We start from the raw sequence: 17,122 nt of genomic DNA, 5'->3' as shown, positions 1-17,122 counted from the left end.
AGTTTCTGCCTCTGATACTAAATAAGACAAAAGTACAGGTGCTTCTCTCTTTCCAAAACATAAAACTTTCCGATTTAGTATAAATTTTATCAATATTTATGTCATGAAATAGTAATAATATTCTGTAGCTACCAAAGTCCCTCTGTTGTTTCCTTTTGTTGAAATTAATACTCGGTATCATGTCATCAACACAATTTCTATGCAAAGTTAATTCCCTGGGGCTTCTTAATAAAGGAGATCAAGTCCTTTTCTATGACAAGGAAAATGTTCAGTTCTCTTCTCAGTTAGCTGGGAGTTGGAGGGGGAATACATGTATTAATATCAGAATGGGGGTTTTCTGGCTTCTGTAAATGAAATGCAGGGCCCTGTGACCTCTGCCAGCCATTTTCATCAAGACTTTCTCTCTTACCTATATTACCTCTTGTATCTAATCTCTATACACAAACAGTGCATATAGTGACAACAACATGTAACAATCACTTATTTGAAACCACTGCTCCAGCAAGATATTCACACATGATAGTGTCATCAGGAAGCCATGAGCTTCACAGACCTCTCTCCCACAGTTCTAATAATCATTTCAACCATTCTTTATCCTATCAATTCAGTTCTGAGATCTATTTTTTTTTAGACTATCTCCTTTTTTAAAATTTTTCTTTTTTTAACACCAAAAATACTTTGTATTGGGGTATAGCCATAAACAATGTTGTGGTAGTTTCAGATGAACAGTGAAGGGACTCAGCCATCTTTTTTGCAGCCTAAATTGATACAGAGAAGAATCTAGCTCATCAGTGCCCCAACAGTGTCATCTTCTGGCCAATATGAGGAATTTTACCTTGCTTCAGAAAGTGAAAGTCTTTCAGTAGTTGACTCTTTGAAACTCCATGGACTGTATAGTCCATGGAATTCTCCAGGCCAGAATACTGCTGTGGGTAGCTGTTCCCTTCTCCAGGGGATCTTCCCAACCCAGGGATCAAACCTAGGTCTCTCTCATTGCACCCGGATTCTTTATAGCTGAGCCACTAGGGAAGCCTTGCTTCAGAGGCCAGTCTCAAGGGCTGAATTCTAAACAGAGAGCACAGTTGTTCTCACCAGGAAAAAATGAAAGGATAATTAAATGACTTGAGAGAAGTGTTACTTAATGCTGTCGTGGTGATCATATTGCACCATATAAATGAATCAAATCACCACATACACCTTAAGCTTACACAGGGTTGCATGGCAATTATATCTTAATATTATTTTTATTTTTTAAAAAAAGGCAGTACTGCAAATGGCAGTCATTGCCTCGCCAAAATCAGAAACTAGGAGGCCTCTGGGCACCTTTTTCCCCCTTAACCCATGACCACATGCTTCTAAATAATAGTTCCTTTGATGGTACACAATTTCAGATGTGAAAGAATGCTTAAAGATAATCTAGTCCAACAGCTTCATTTCATAAATGTTGGAAACCAAGGTCACAGAATAAAATGACTTGTTCAGGACCGCACAGGGTATTATTATCAGTGAAGCCAGGTAGAATCCAGATATTTTTCTGGGTCCTAATTAAGTGCTTTTTTACACTTTACTATATGAGTAAAGTGTTCTCATAAATTGTTTCTATTCTTTCCTATTTCCTCATCCAGAATGACCTTGAATAAATCACCATTATTATTACATTCTTCTGCCTTAGGAATAGTAATGGGTGTGCACATACACACATTTCCACAAAAGGATGTGGTCAGGGAAAGAATCCATCAAAGTGAGCCCTGCCAATACCAGTATTGAGGATGACTGTGGGCATACTCAGGCTTTTACCTCACCTTGAGGAACAACATCCTGAGAGGTTTAACACTGCAGGGGAAAGGAAAGAATTCATTAAAATTATTCAGTCAGCCTCTAATCAAAAAACTAACATGCTCTGGAGAGAGGCAGGGACTAGTATCTAGTGTTGCTAAAATATATTATCTAAAATATCCAGTTTTCAACAAAAAATTAACATACAAAGAAACAGAAAAGTATGATTCATAGTGCAGAGGAAAAAAGCAGGCAAAAAAGCTGCCTATGAGACTAATGAAATGTCAAATTTTAATAGGAAAATAGTTCAAAATTGTCCTTATAAATATGTTCAAATAACTGAAGGAAGCCATAATTTAGCAAAGGAATGTGTACTAACAATGTTAGCTCAAATAGAGAATATCAATGGCTAGAAATTATAAGAACCAAATGGAAGTTCTGGAGTAGAAAAATACAATTACTGAAATAAACAATTTATTAGAGGGAATCAAAGGTAGAGTTAAATTGGCATAAAAAAGAATGAACAAACTTGAAGATAAACTGATATATATACTGATATAAACTGATATATATATGCATGCAATATATATACATATAATTGTAATATACTTGCCAATAATATCAAACAAGAGTTGGATAGGAGAAAGTCTGTATTGGGCAAAGAAAATGACATGATAACTCAAAAGCACAGAAACGAATGGTGAAAGCCAAAAATAAGTAAGAAGGTTATTATAACAAAAGCTATAAATACACAGTTGCTTTACATACTTCCCCCAGTTTCTTAAAAACCATAAACTTATATAAAGCAATAATTATAACATGTGTTGTTGGAATTATAGCATTCATAGATGCAATATGTCTAACAACAATACCACAAAAAGAGGGGGAATTGAGTAGAGATATATAGAAGTAGTGTCTCTATATTGCTCTGGAATTTATTTAGTATACATTTGAAACTGATTGTGATAAGTTAAGATATAAGATGGTAATCCCAGAGCAACTATTAAGGTAATAACTCAAACAAAATAGTGAAAAACTCATTAAGTAAATCAAAATTCTATTTCATAAAGTCAGTTTTAAAAGTAAAGGAGAAATAGAGGAACAAAAAAGACACAGAATGAAGCATAGAAAACAAAAAACAGGTAAAATAGCAAATATAAATCCAACTATATCTATATTAACATTAAAATGTGAATGAATTAAAATTCAATCAAAAGACAGAGATCGTCAAACTGGAGCAGAAAAAACTTTTCCTAATACATTCTGTCTACAGGAGACACACTTTAGATTCAAAGATACAAACAGAAGGAAAACAAATGCATAGAAAAAGGGATATCATGCAAACAGCAACAGCAAGGGAGTTGAAGTGGTTAGACTAACAGACAAAATAGACTTTAAAACACAAAATGTTACTAGAGATAAAAAGGAATATTTTACAATGATAAAAGGCTTAATCTTCTAAGAAGATAGTACAATCATAAATACACATGTATTTAATAATATATAGTGACCTCAGAATCTGTAGGAACCAGGGACATTCAGACACATAAGATAAGAAATGGGGGCGGGGCGGAAATGAACCTGCTACAACATGGATGAACCTTGGAAACATTATGCTAAGTTAAACAAATCAGTCACAGAAAACACATTTTATGTGATTCTATTTATATCAAATGTCCAGAACAGGCAAACCTATCGTTATAGAAAGTAGATTAATTGTTGCTTAGAGCTGAAATTGATGGAGGTAATGAGAAGGTGATCTGTAAAAGGTATACGATATCTTTTTGTGATGATAAAAATGTTCTGAAAATTGACCATGGTGATGGTGGACACTCTGTGAATATACTAAAAAATACACTGACTCCTATAATTTAAATGGGTGAATTCTCTAGCATATGAGATATATCACAATAAAACTGGTTAAAAATTGTGGCAATGGAAAAGTTTGGATACACTCTTGAAATAAACAAGGATTATATACATATATATATAATATGATTTCAAATGTATAAATACACATATGTAGATAGATATATGGATCACATAGGATTTTAGAAAATTCAGTTCCAATTTAGTCACTCATTAAAGAGATAGCAGAAATGTCAGAATGTTAATGGTGATTATTATTTAGGTGGTAGGGTTAATTTGTAATTTCTAGTCACTTTATTTTTTACGGTTTTCCTATTTTCTTCAAATCTATTTATTTTCAAAAGGAAAAAAAATGATTACTATTTTTGAGGATCCAGGAATTCTGGAAGTCAAACTCTGTCTTTGATTTAATGTAGAAAATCTGCATTCATACTACATAATTCAAAGCATGGTCATAAAGAGCAGATACACCGACCTAAATCTAGAGAATCGATGAAAATACCTGTCACTAGATAGATTAGCACATTTCTGGTTTCTGAAACATAACTGAACTTCTTTATATCAGACTTAAGTACATAACAGTCATCACAGCATAGATGACAAAGTGATAAATTTAATGAAATGAATTGAGTAGACAATGGATTTCTTTTTGGAAAAATGAAAACTACTCCATGCAAATTGAAAAGAAGTTGCTGGAAGAGTAAGCGCGTGTGCTCTAATTATGGCAATACAGAGGCAACATTATTAGCACAAAGTTAAAACCCTTGCATTCACATCCTAGCTCAGCAAATTTCTATCTCTGAGACACTGCAGGAGTGCCTTAACCTCTCAGTGCGTTAAAACACTCCTCTGTATACTGGGATAATAACATCTACTCTATATGAAAATTCTCATAATAACATATGTCAGTGTTTATAAAGTGCATAGCATAGTACCTGGCACATGGTAAGTGCCACAAAGATTTTCTTGAATACAAATTTATATAAATATATACATGTTAATGACCAAAAAAAATCCATTCAACCTATTTATCCCAGATGCCACTTAGCCATTCACCCCAGCTGGTTTCAGAGACCACATGCCCCATATAAAGGCAAGGCAAATCTGTAAGCACAGATAATGACATAGTACTTTATGGTCCACAAGTATGTACTTGGATTAGTGCTTTTCTCAGAGCCAACTTCACGTCCTTATTTCTCAAGCTGTATATCAAAGGATTCAGGGAAGGGTTAACAATATTATTGAACAACGGAACCACAGAATCCAGCCAAGGGCTGGAGGCAGGCCGGAGATAAATGAGGATCACAGGTCCATAGAAGAGCAGGACGGAAGTCAGGTGGGCACTGCAGGTGGAGAAGGCTCTGTGCCTGCCTTCTGAGGAGCTGATTCTCAATATAGAGATAACGATGCGAGTATAAGAAGTGAGGACAAGAAGGAAACACAGGAGTGCCACAACACCTACGTTGGTGACACTCACCCTGTGAGCTAGAGAGGTGTCTGCACAGGCCAGGGGCAGCACAACCGGGATGTCACAGAAGAAATTGCCCACCTCCTTGGGGCCACAGTAGGGTAACTTAAACACAAGAAATGTGAGGACAGACGCATGCACACTGCTCCCCATCCAGGTGCTCAGAGTCAAGATGGCACACACCCTGGGGTTCATGATGGCCGTGTACCGCAAGGGGTGACAGATGGCGGCAAAGCGGTCATAGGCCATCACAGTGTACAGGAAACACTCCGTGCAGCCCAGGAAGTGATAAAAGAAGAGCTGGCAGGCGCAGCCCTGGTAAGAGATGGTCCGGCTTTGCCCCAGAAGGTAGAGCATCATTTTGGGGGAACTCACGGAAGGGAAAAAGATGTCAAACACTGACAGGTTGCCCAGGAAGAAATACATGGGGGTGTGCAGGTTGGAGGAAGTGAGGGTGGCCAGGAGAATGAGCAGGTTCCCCACAAGAGTGAGCAGGTAGAAGGCGAGGAAGAAGACAAAGAGCGCATGTTCCAGCCCCTGTGTGTGAGGGATTCCCATGAGGAGGAACTCGGTTACTGGAGTGTGATTCCTCATCTTCACATCTAGTCACACCTGGAAGGTCAGACAGTGGTCTCACTGAGATGGGCTTTTCCCAAAACAGTAACACCTGCACAAGACCCAGGGGAAAGGGATAACATCTATATACTATACATAAAAAACTTCTAGATGGGAGTCAGTCCTGTCCTTACTAATTAATAAGTGACATTCAGCCATTGTTTCCTCAGAAAAATAAGAGATGACACAACAGGCAGAATAGACTAGAAAGCAGAGAATAAATCTTACACTTGGATTTATCTGAGTTTCAATTCCAAATCTACTCCCCACTCTGTAACCCTGGAAAATTTTGAAAAATAATCTCTAAATCTCCTCTGTGTCCATGTTCATGGTACAATATATCTTATGATTCTTATGAGAATTAAAGCTTTAATGTATATATATAAAGTCCCCTGTGTAATGACTGCTCTTACTCAGTCTTGTTTAAAAATTCACTCAAGATGCTAATATTCTGATATAATGCACTTTTACTCCACATGGAGTTTCTCTTCGGCTGACCTGCACCTACAGGAGTTTGGAATCACCTATTGATTAAAATGATTCACAGAAATGTTTTCTGCATCATCAACAGAAACAATGGAAAACTAAAAATTGTCTGGTAGGAATACAATGAGATAAGACGGAAATGATAATACTTAATCAGGAAAACAGGCACTTAGCAATAGTAAAAACAGCTATCTTATTTCAATGTAACATTCAGTCTCTGAATAGAAATTATGTCTGCAATATGACAACAAATGCCATCCCGATGAAGGTTTTTAAGGTTCAGCATCATTAATTAGGGAGTATCTTAAGAAAATCCATGAAATCTGCAAAGTCAATATTAGTCCAAACTGAAATAGACCTAATTCCCATCTTCTCTCACCTGCCTATGGTATGTATAGCCCATCAGATGAGGAGAAGAGAGTGCTCTAGAAAGAAGGCACCTACAGGTGGAAGGGAAAGAGTGGACGTGGGCTGGAATCCAGGCTCCGCATCCACCCTCCTGTTTCCTTTACTTTAGGTGCTGTGGAACATGATGGCCAGGCTCTGAAACCAGAGAAGTTGAAGACGCCTCTTTGTCACATTCAGTCACTCAGGCCAACAGTGAGTCTGGTCCCTGATAAAAGGAGAGGCATCCATTTCCTGAAGAGAGAATAGATATCTTGTGTGTTCCTTTGGGACCCACTCCCCATGTGGGATGTCTGTATAACAGAGGGAGCAATTAGAGTGGAGACTTTCTGCTCCTTCCTTTTGCCCACTGTCTCTATCTCATTAATTCTTAGATGAAAATGTAATTACCTTAAAAAGTGAGGAAGATGTTAGTCACTCAGTCATGTCTGACTCTTTGCAACCGCATGGACTGTAGCCCCTCAGGCTCTTCTGTCCATGGGATTCTCCAAGCAAGAATACTGGAGTGGGTTGCTATTTGCTTCTCCAGGGGATCTTCCTCAACCAGGGATCAAACCCTGGTCTCACACATTGCAGACAGATTCTTTACCATCTGAGGCACCAAAAGCATTTACTTATTTTCAGTTCTCAAATCCCTTAGATTAACAATGACACTTGGGCATTTTTATCTAGTGGAAAGCCATCCATTGAGTTCAGATTTTTGAAATTTCCCAGTGATCTTGTGTTTGGAAGAACTAGGTTTAAGAAAAAAGCTGAGGATTAGGAAAGGAACCACTTATAGAAATGAGGCAACAATTCCATTTGGTGTTAACAAAACTGCTTTTTTCTGTAATTAGTTGTGTAGTTCCCCAATATCACTTTCTCAACTGCTTCAATTGATATCTTATCCTTTTCTAAAGACTCTGTTCTTCATTTTCATTTTCAAGATCACTACTAGTCTTTCTATTAGCATTCTTTACAGTGGGTGTGTGCATGCCAAGTCACTTCAGTTGTGTTTGACTCTTTGTGAACCCATGGACAGTCTCATGGGATTTTCCAGGCAAGAATACTGCAGTTGTTGCCATGCCCTCCTCCAGGGCATCTTTCCAACCCCAGAATCGAACCCATGTCTCATCTCTCCTGCATTGGCCAGCAGGTTCTTTACCACTGGTGCCACGTGGGAAGCCCTTAACTACTGTAACTAGGTTCAATTTATGTTATAAGAATCAGTCTACTGACTGCTGTGTAAACAAAGGATCAGAACAGACAAAGGTAGAATTAGGTAGGACTGTGAGCACGCTGGGCTTCCCTGGCAGCTCAATGGTAAAGATTCCGCCTGCAATGCAGAAGCCACAGGAGACACAGATTCAATCCCTGGGTCGGGAAGATCCCCTGGAGAAGGAAATGGCATCCCACTCCAGTGTTCTCGCCTGGAGAATCCTCATGGATAGAGGAGCCTGGTGGGCTACGGTCCATGGAGTAGCAAAGAGATGGACACGACTGAAGCGACTTAGCATTCACGTGAGCATGTTATTTTTAATGGCCATTCAGAGAAGGAAATGGCAACCCACTCCGGTATTCTTGCCTGGAGAATCCTGTGGAGAGAGGAGCCTGGTGGGCTGCTGTCCATGGGGTCACACAGAGTCGGACACGGCTGAAGCAACAGGAGCAGCAGGAGCAGCAGCAGCAGCAGCAGTGAAACAAGCACATGGATCTATTTTAAATGTTATAGCTAAAATTCCTTTGATGTAATACAAAATGCACAAAAGTGACAATGCTTTAAGTATTTACAACATTCTAATCATCATTGTCATTTTTTCATGCTAAGGAATTCAGAAGAGTCTTCTGTCTCTCTGGTTTTGAAATCACAATTACTTACTGAGAATATCCTTTTTTTTTTTTAGCCAACTCTTCAAGGACCCTTTATTTCATCCTTGCACCAATCATATGAGTAGACATCACTTTCTTTTTGAAGATAAAAATAAGGCTGGAAAAGTTTAAATAATTATCAAAATTTACTCCAAAAGTCAATCACAGAACTTGGATTTGAATGTCAGTGTCTGCATTTAAAACTTATGTTCATTTCTAACAAAATGAAATAAATAACTTTAGTCTTAATTTTAAAAGTAAATATATTATAGTCTTTTATTTCTACTCATTTTCTTAATCATTCCTTTTGTTTTCAAAATGAAGGTGATGAATCAAATCATCATAAAAGCCTAAATTTTTTTGACAAGCAATGATTTCTTTATATTTTAAACAGTTTTATTGAGACATAATTTCTATGCCATAAAATACCCACTTAAAGTTACAACTCAATGAGAATATTTTTACAAAGAATATGTACTTACGAGAGGTACAACAATCACCACAGGCTAATTTTAGAACTTTTCCTTCATATTAAAAAGAAGTGTCCATTTCCAGTCATTTCCATCGATATCCCAAGCTCTAGGCAACTATTAATCTATTTTTGGTCTCTATGAACTTGCCCTTTTTGATTATGTTTTATAAGTAGTCACAAATTATGTGTTCTTTTTGTCTGGCATCTTTCACTGAATATGTTTTTGAGATTGATCTCTGCTGTTGCATGTATCAGTATTTTTTAAAGCTGCTTCATTTTGGTGAACAATATTTTATCATATGGATATTTTTATGTCCTGAACCATAAGGTAAGATTCTAACTTTATTCCTAGTACCTGCAGACCCCTGAAAGTTTATTGGTGTAACTAGAAATATTTTGCATATCTCAAAATCATCACCAAAATCCAGTCCAAACTGAATTATTTTGGAATGTTACATATTAAACAGTTCAGAATGTCAATTCTGAATTTATATATATATTATATTCACAGTTTTTATTATTTTGTTTCAGCTTACCATCTCAACTTCTTTACTGTGAAAAGCAGTGCTGTATTAGTGAAAATCAGACCAGCTCTGAAATATTTTGTAATTAATAATGTGCCCTCAGTTCAGTTCAGTTCAGTTCAGTCGCTCAGTCGTGTCTGACTCTTTGCAACCCCATGAATCGCAGCATGCCAGGCCTCCCTGTCCATCACCAACTCCTGGAGTTCACTCAGACTCGCATCCATCACGTTAGTGATGCCATCCAGCCATCTCATCCTCGGTCGTCCACTTCTTCTCCTGCCCCCAATCCCTCCCAGCATCAGAGTCTTTTCCAATGAGTCAACTCTTCACATGAGGTGGCCAAAGTACTGGAGTTTCAGCTTTAGCATCATTCTTTCCAAAGAAATCCCAGGCCTGATCTTCAGAATGGACAGGTTGGATCTCCTTGCAGTTCCAGGGACTCTCAAGAGTCTTCTCCAACACCACAGTTCAAAAGCATCAATTCTTCAGCGCTCAGCCTTCTTCACAGTCCATCTCTCACATCCATACATGACTACTGGAAAAACCATAGTCTTGACTAGACAGACCTTAGTCAACAAAATAATGTCTCTGCTTTTTTCAACTACCCTTTCTATTAATTATTTTACTTTGCACCTAAGTAGTAACAAGAATTCTTCATGGAGTTTATGTATTTCATAATCAGTATCTCTATGATTCATTAAAACACACACATTAAGAAAAGACATAAGCCACAGTGAGCCTTATATGTACTATCTCATTTCAACTTTCAGAGGGAGGTGGGAGGGGGATTCAGGATAGGGAACATGTGTACACCCATGGCGGATTCATGTTGATGTATGGCAAAACCAAAACAATATGGTAAAGTAATTAGCCTCCAATTAAAATAAATAAATTTAAATTTTTTTTTAAAAAAAAGAAATGCTGTTCTTGGCAAAATCACAAGACATTAAAGAAACAGATAACCTAATAGCCCCCAACTGTACTGTTCTTTATATTGTATTACTCCTAGATTTTCCATATCATTAATTTATTCAATAAGTATCCACAGTGAAATGCACTTGTCACCCAGACAGATTAAATTAGCTTCACAATACATTCACTTTCAAAACACTTATACATATATATATATATATATGGCATTCATGAATTTATGAATATATGACTTATACATGAGTAAGGGTATATAAATTTGCAAAGAGAAATAAAACACCATATTTACTAGGATGTATGAGTTAGTAGGTTAACATTCTTTTCCAAACAGGAAAATTTTACATTCAAAGCAAAATACTCTCTTAGGAGACTGTTAGTGAGAGCAAAGCTAAAGCAGTGTCAACTAGACGATTATAATCAAGGGTTCTCCTACTACAATAATTTGCCACACTTTTCACTGCTGCATCAGTATACCTGGCAAACAGTCTGAAATGCCTTTTTCATCTGGTATCTCTCTCCCATGGACACTAGAGGTAAAAGATACACTATCCATTTGTTCAACAGCTTTATCAAGGCACAGGCTACATATCATAAAATCCAATGCTTGTTAAAAACACAATTTAATTATTATTTTTTTAATTTATAGAGTCATGCAAACTTTGTCAAAATTCTGATCATATCATATCCATCACCCAAAAGTTTCCCTGGGGCCAATTTGCAATCAATTCCCATTCCCACTCCCCTCCTTTGGAAGCCAACCACTAATTTACTGTTTGTCTCTGTAAATTTGTCTTTTCTAGGCATTTCATACAAATGGAATGATACAACATGTGTTCTTTGAAACTGGCTTCTTTCCCTTAGCATAAATGCTGTTGAGGTTCATCCATGCTATATCATATAAAAGTAGTTTGTCGGAGGCTTTTTCTTGCCAATAGTATTCCATAGCATGAATACATTAAATTTTGTTTATCCTTTCACTAGACATTCAAGACGCTTCTACTTCTGAATATTATGAGTAACACTCCTATGAACAATCACATGAAAATCTCCCTGTGTATCCACTTCCTTTTCATCTACTATCCAAGACTGTATATTTTTTTCTGAGATTTTGATCAAATCCTCATAATATCTTCTGATATCAGTGATAAGCCTCATAAAATCAAACTAAATTGTAGAATGTTTTTGTAGACATCCAATCTCACCCCTCAAATATTTATTCTCAATACTTCTATTTCAAGCGATGCTATTTTCCCAAGTCTTAGTTCAGCCTACTGTGGTGCTCTATAAACACAGTGTATGTAAGGACATATCCAATAGCTTTCAGAACTGAGGTTTTTCAAAATAATTTAAAGGCACAACAATTCTTCAGAAATCTAAATATCTCTCTTCAAAATGGTAGCTATCACTGTGTTGAAAGTTAAGGTGCTCCCTACTCTTCCCCTATATTACTTTTCATACTACAGCAGCAGATGTGGGAGGGCACCTCCATGCCTACTGTGTTTGCTAACAATTGGACTCTCGTGCCACTGTGTGGTTTAAGAACTGATAATCCATCTACTGCTAGTGTAGGATATATGACCCATGTCAACATAGAAGAAAAAGGAAAATCTAAAATAAATGTTTGAGGGAAAATTCTAGAGAAAGAACAAAAGAGATATCAATGGTATTCACTGGGTGGGAGTGGAGAGGGGTGAAGAAACATTATTTGGCCACAGATCTAAGCTTTCAAAAAAAATGCTACAGGATCTTCCTTGTGGCACAGCTGTAGGGTCCACTTGCCAATGCAGGAGACACAGGTTCGATCCCTGGCCCAGGAAGATTCCACATGCTGCACAGCAGCTGAGCTAGTGGACCACAACTGAAAATGATCCAAATACATTCTGTCTATAGGAGACACCGTTCAGAATAGAAAGATATAAATAAAAAGAAAAAAAATAATAGAAAAAGAGATGTCCATCACCAACTCCCAGAGTTCACTAAAACACATCCATCGAGTCGGTGATGCCATCCAGCCATCCCATCCTCTGTCGTCCCCTTCTCCGAAGAGAATTTATCTCTTCTCATTCTCCAAATTGATTTAGTACACAAGGATTGGACCTCCAACTGGAATTTAAGGAGTTATAACTCATGTCTTTGGTGATATACTGTTTTGCTTGTATCTCATTTATGGGGAAAGCAGGATCCTTTGTCCCTTCAAAAGCAGACATAAAAACCTATCAATTCCTATCTTCATTTTCTGTTGCAGTGGGGGGTCTGTATTTAAGGGTTACTTCAAATGTTCACTTATCTTTCCAAAATATTGAAATCCATGCACTGTAGGCTTTAAAATGGTATTATGGAATATGAATTACATATTTACTCTTTAATTAATAGTTATAAGTTTTTGAAGAATGCTTAAAACTCTATATGATTGAAACTATAATAAACTAAACTATCTACAAAAGGATGGAGGATGAAAAACAAAGAAAAGAAAAAGAGATGTCATGCTAACATCCACCACAGGGAAGCTGAAGTGGCAGGACTAATAGACAAAACAGACTTTAAAACAAAAAATATTACTAGAGATGCAAGGGAACATTTTATAATGATTAAAGGGTTGATCTATTATGAAAATAGAACAATTATAAACATATATGCATTTAATAACATGTAGTGACCTTAGAAAACCAAAGTAACTAGGGAAATTCAGGCTACATAAGAAGTTCATGGTTCAGTGAAAAAGACTCCATCTGCCAATGCAGGAGACATGGGATCTATCCCTGGGTTTGGAAGATGGCCTGGAAGAGGAAATGGCAACCCAATCCCATATTCTTGCCCAGGAAATCCCATGGACAGAGGAGCCTGGCAGGCTACAGTTCATGGGGTCACAAAAGAGTCAAACATGACTTAGCAACTAAACAACAACAAAGATAAGAAGTGGGGAAAAAAAAAAACAGAACCTACTACTACATGTTTGAATCTTGAAAACATTATGCTAAGTTAAGAAGACTGTCACAAAAAAATAAGTATTATATGATTCTGTTTATATAAAATCTCAAAAACAAGCAAATCTGTAGATACAGAAAGTAGATTAAGTTGCTTACAGCCAAAGATGATAGGGTAATAAGAAGATGATAGCTACAAAGTATAAGATATCTTTTTCTGATGATAAAAATGTTCTAAACTTGGCCATAGTGATGGTTGCACAGATCTGTGAATATAATAAAAGAAAAAAAAACATTGACTTGTACACTTTGAATGGGTGAACTATTTGGGGACATGAATTATCTCAGTAAAATTAGTTTAAATATTGTGACAATTGAAATTACTTGATACACTATTAAAATAAGGAAATATGTATATATAACTATTACTGTATAAATATGCATATATAAATATATATATTCATGATGTACATTTAGATTACATGATTATAAACAAAAGTCAGAAATTTTAGTTTCAATTTAGTCATTAGTGAGAGAGAGAACTGTCAGAAAGTTAATGGTGATTATCATTTGTGTGGTATGATTAATTTGTAATTTCTAGTCACTTTAGTTTTTTACAGATTTCCTATTTTCTTCAAACCTATTTATTTACGTGAGGAAAAAGAAGATTATTATTTCTAAAGTGCTAGGAATTTTAGAACTCAAACTCAGTCTCTGATTTAATGGAAGAAAATCTGCAATCACTGTTACAGAATTAAAACTACTGTTGTTAAGAACAGATACTGCCCTAAGACTAGAGCATCTATGAAACATATACTAGTAGATATGTGGATATCATCTGGTTTCTGAAATGTAACCGAAATTCTTTATATCAGACTCAGGTATACTACACTCCTCACAACATAGAAAAAAAGCAATGGAAATTAATGGAATGGAACAAACTGAATAGATTACAGATTTTTTTTCTTCTGGAAAATTGGAGAATACTCCATGTAAGTTGAAAAGAAGTTCCTGGAAAAGTGGGCATTTGTGCTATACTTCTGACAATACAAAGCTTTCCAGGTGGCACAGTGGTAAAGAATCCTCCTGCCAATGCAAGAGATGCAACGGACCCGGGATCAATCCCTGGGTCGGGAAGATCCCCTGGAGTAGGAAACTGAAACCCACTCCAGCATTCTTTCCTGGAAACTTCCATGGATAGAAGCCTGGCAGGCTACAGTCCATGGGGTCACAAAGAGTCATACATGACAGGATACCCACACACATGTTTCTGACAATACAGAGGAAGCATTATTAGCACAAAGTTAAAACTCTAGCAGTCACAGTCCTACCTCAGCAACCTTCTATCTCTGTGACACTGCAAAAGTCTCTTAACCTTCTGGTGCCTTAATATCCTCCTCTGTAAATTGGGATGATAATATCTACTCCATGTGATAATTATCATAATATCATATGCCAGTACTTATAAAGTGCATAGAATAGTGCTTGGCCCATGGTAAGTGCTGTAAAAGATTTTGCTCAATAAAAATTATATAAATATATACATGCTAATCACAAAAAAAAATCCATTCAAATTGTTTAGCAGTCACAGCAATGCTAAGAGACTAGTCATCCGTGATAAATACAAGGCAAATTTATAATCACAGGTACTGACAGAAAAGCTTACACTCCACAGATGTGTACTCCCTGGATCAGCGCTTTTCTCAGAGCCAACTTCACATCCTTGTTTCTCAAGCTGTATATCAAAGGATTCAGGGAAGGGTTAACAATATTATTCAACACTTGAACCATAGAATCCAGCCAAGGGCTGGAGGCAGGCCGGAGATAAATGAGGACCACGGGTCCATAGAAGAGCAGGACAGAAGTCAGGTGGGCACTGCAGGTGGAGAAGGCTCTGTGCCTGCCTTCTGAGGAGCTGATTCTCAATATAGAGATAACGATGCGAGTATAAGAAGTGAGGACAAGAAGGAAACACAGGAGTGCCACAACACCTACATTGGTGAAACTCACTGTTTGAGCTAGAGAGGTGTCTGCACAAGCCAGGGGCAGCACCACCGGGATGTCACAGAAGAAATTGCCCACCTCCTTGGGGCCACAGTAGGGTAACTTAAACACAAAAAATGTGAGGACAGACGCATGCACACTGCTCCCCATCCAGGTGCTCAGAGTCAAGATGGCACACACCCTGGGGTTCATGATGGCCGTGTACCGCAAGGGGTGACAGATGGCGGCAAAGCGGTCATAGGCCATCACAGTGTACAGGAAACACTCCGTGCAGCCCAGGAAGTGATAAAAGAAGAGCTGGCAGGCGCAGCCCTGGTAAGAGATGGTCCGGCTTTGCCCCAGAAGGTAGAGCATCATTTTGGGGGAACTCACAGAAGGGAAAAAGATGTCAAACACTGACAGGTTGCCCAGGAAGAAATACATGGGGGTGTGCAGGTTGGAAGAAGTGAGGGTGGCCAGGAGAATGAGCAGGTTCCCCACAAGAGTGAGCAGGTAGAAGGTGAGGAAGAAGACAAAGAGCGCGTGTTCCAGCCCCTGTGTGTGAGGGATTCCCATGAGGAGGAACTCGGTTACTGGAGTGTGATTCCTCATCTTCACACCTTGTCATACCTGGAAGATCAGACAGTGGTCTCACTGAGATGGGCTGTCCCCAAAACAGTAATACCTGCACAGGATCCACGGGAAAGGGATAATATCTATGTATTATACATAAAAAAACTTCTAGATGGGAGTCAGTCCAGTCCTTACTAATTCATGAGTGACATTCAGCCATTATTCATCTGTATCTGCTAAAGGATAATAGCTAGCACAAGAGAAATAGAGCAGAGGGTATGAGATAAATCCTGCCTCAGATTTATCTGAATTTAAATGCCCAATCTAATTCCCACTCAGTGATTTTCTATACTCGTGGCAGATTCATGTCAATGTATGGCAAAACCAATACAGTATTGTAAAAGTAAAATAAAGTAAAAATTAAAATTAATAAATAAATAGATAACAAATCTCCATATATCCTCAGTATCTGGGTTAATAGTTTAATAATATCTTATGATTCTAAGATTTAATAATATGATTCTACTTTGGCCCCGTGATATGAAGAACTGACTCTGATGCTGGGAAAGATTGAAGGCAGGAGGAGAAGGGGATGACAGAGGATGAGATGGTTGGATGGCACCACCAACTCGATGGACATGAGTTTGAGCAAGCTCCAGGATTTGGTGATGGACAAGGAAGCCTGGCGTGCTGCAGTCCATTGGGTCGCAAAGAGTCAGACATGACTGAGCAACTGAACTTGATTCTAATGAGGAATAATGCTTTAATATATATAAAACCCCTAATATAATGCTGCAAATTCCTATCCTCATTAGAAAATTCCCTCAAGGTACTGAATTCTGATTCCAATGCTCCTTTACTGCACACAGCATTTGACTTAGGCTGATCTGCCCCTGCAACACTTTGACATCTATTGATGTCATTGATTCACAAAAAGGCTTTCTCCATCGTCAACTCGAAAAATCGACAACTAAGTGGAAATACAGTGAAACACAATGGAAATGATAATACTTAATTCAGGAAAAAGCAACAGGCAGTTAGCAACAATAAAAACAACTATCTCCTCTCAATGTCACAGTCAGTCTCTCAATAGAAATTATGTCTGCAATATGACAATGTATGCCATCCCGATGAAGGTTTTTAAGACTCAGCGTCATTAACTAGGGAATATCTTAAGAAAACCCATGGAGTAAGCTAAGTCTATGTTTAGTCCAAACTCCAATAGAGCCAATTTCCATCTTCTCTCACA

The 17,122-nt window shown here is 37.6% G+C and overlaps 2 protein-coding genes across 2 annotated transcripts; both read right to left on the bottom strand.

Annotated features, from left to right (window-relative positions):
- Positions 1–4,777: 4,777 nt before the first annotated feature.
- On the bottom strand, positions 4,778–5,707 carry LOC101103605 (putative olfactory receptor 10D4). The gene has a single exon (XM_004019796.5). It carries the CDS (start codon positions 5,705–5,707, stop codon positions 4,778–4,780), a length of 930 nt encoding a protein of 309 aa, XP_004019845.2.
- Positions 5,708–14,979: 9,272 nt separating this feature from the next.
- On the bottom strand, positions 14,980–15,912 carry LOC101103358 (putative olfactory receptor 10D4). Its single transcript, XM_004019795.2, has one exon. The coding sequence runs from the start codon at positions 15,910–15,912 to the stop codon at positions 14,980–14,982; it is 933 nt and encodes a 310-aa protein (XP_004019844.2).
- Between the last annotated feature and the right edge of the window lie 1,210 nt (positions 15,913–17,122).

Source organism: Ovis aries, chromosome 21, assembly GCF_016772045.2.
Source record: "Ovis aries strain OAR_USU_Benz2616 breed Rambouillet chromosome 21, ARS-UI_Ramb_v3.0, whole genome shotgun sequence".
Classification (NCBI taxonomy): domain Eukaryota; kingdom Metazoa; phylum Chordata; class Mammalia; order Artiodactyla; family Bovidae; genus Ovis; species Ovis aries.
The sequence above is the reverse complement of the archived record's forward strand: the minus strand, read 5'-3'. Positions and strand labels throughout refer to the sequence as shown.

Coding starts and splice junctions, on each gene's coding strand:
- LOC101103358 (XM_004019795.2), bottom strand. CDS start 15,912: ATGAGGAATCACACTCCAGTAACCGAGTTCCTCCTCATGGGAATCCCT.
- LOC101103605 (XM_004019796.5), bottom strand. CDS start 5,707: ATGAGGAATCACACTCCAGTAACCGAGTTCCTCCTCATGGGAATCCCT.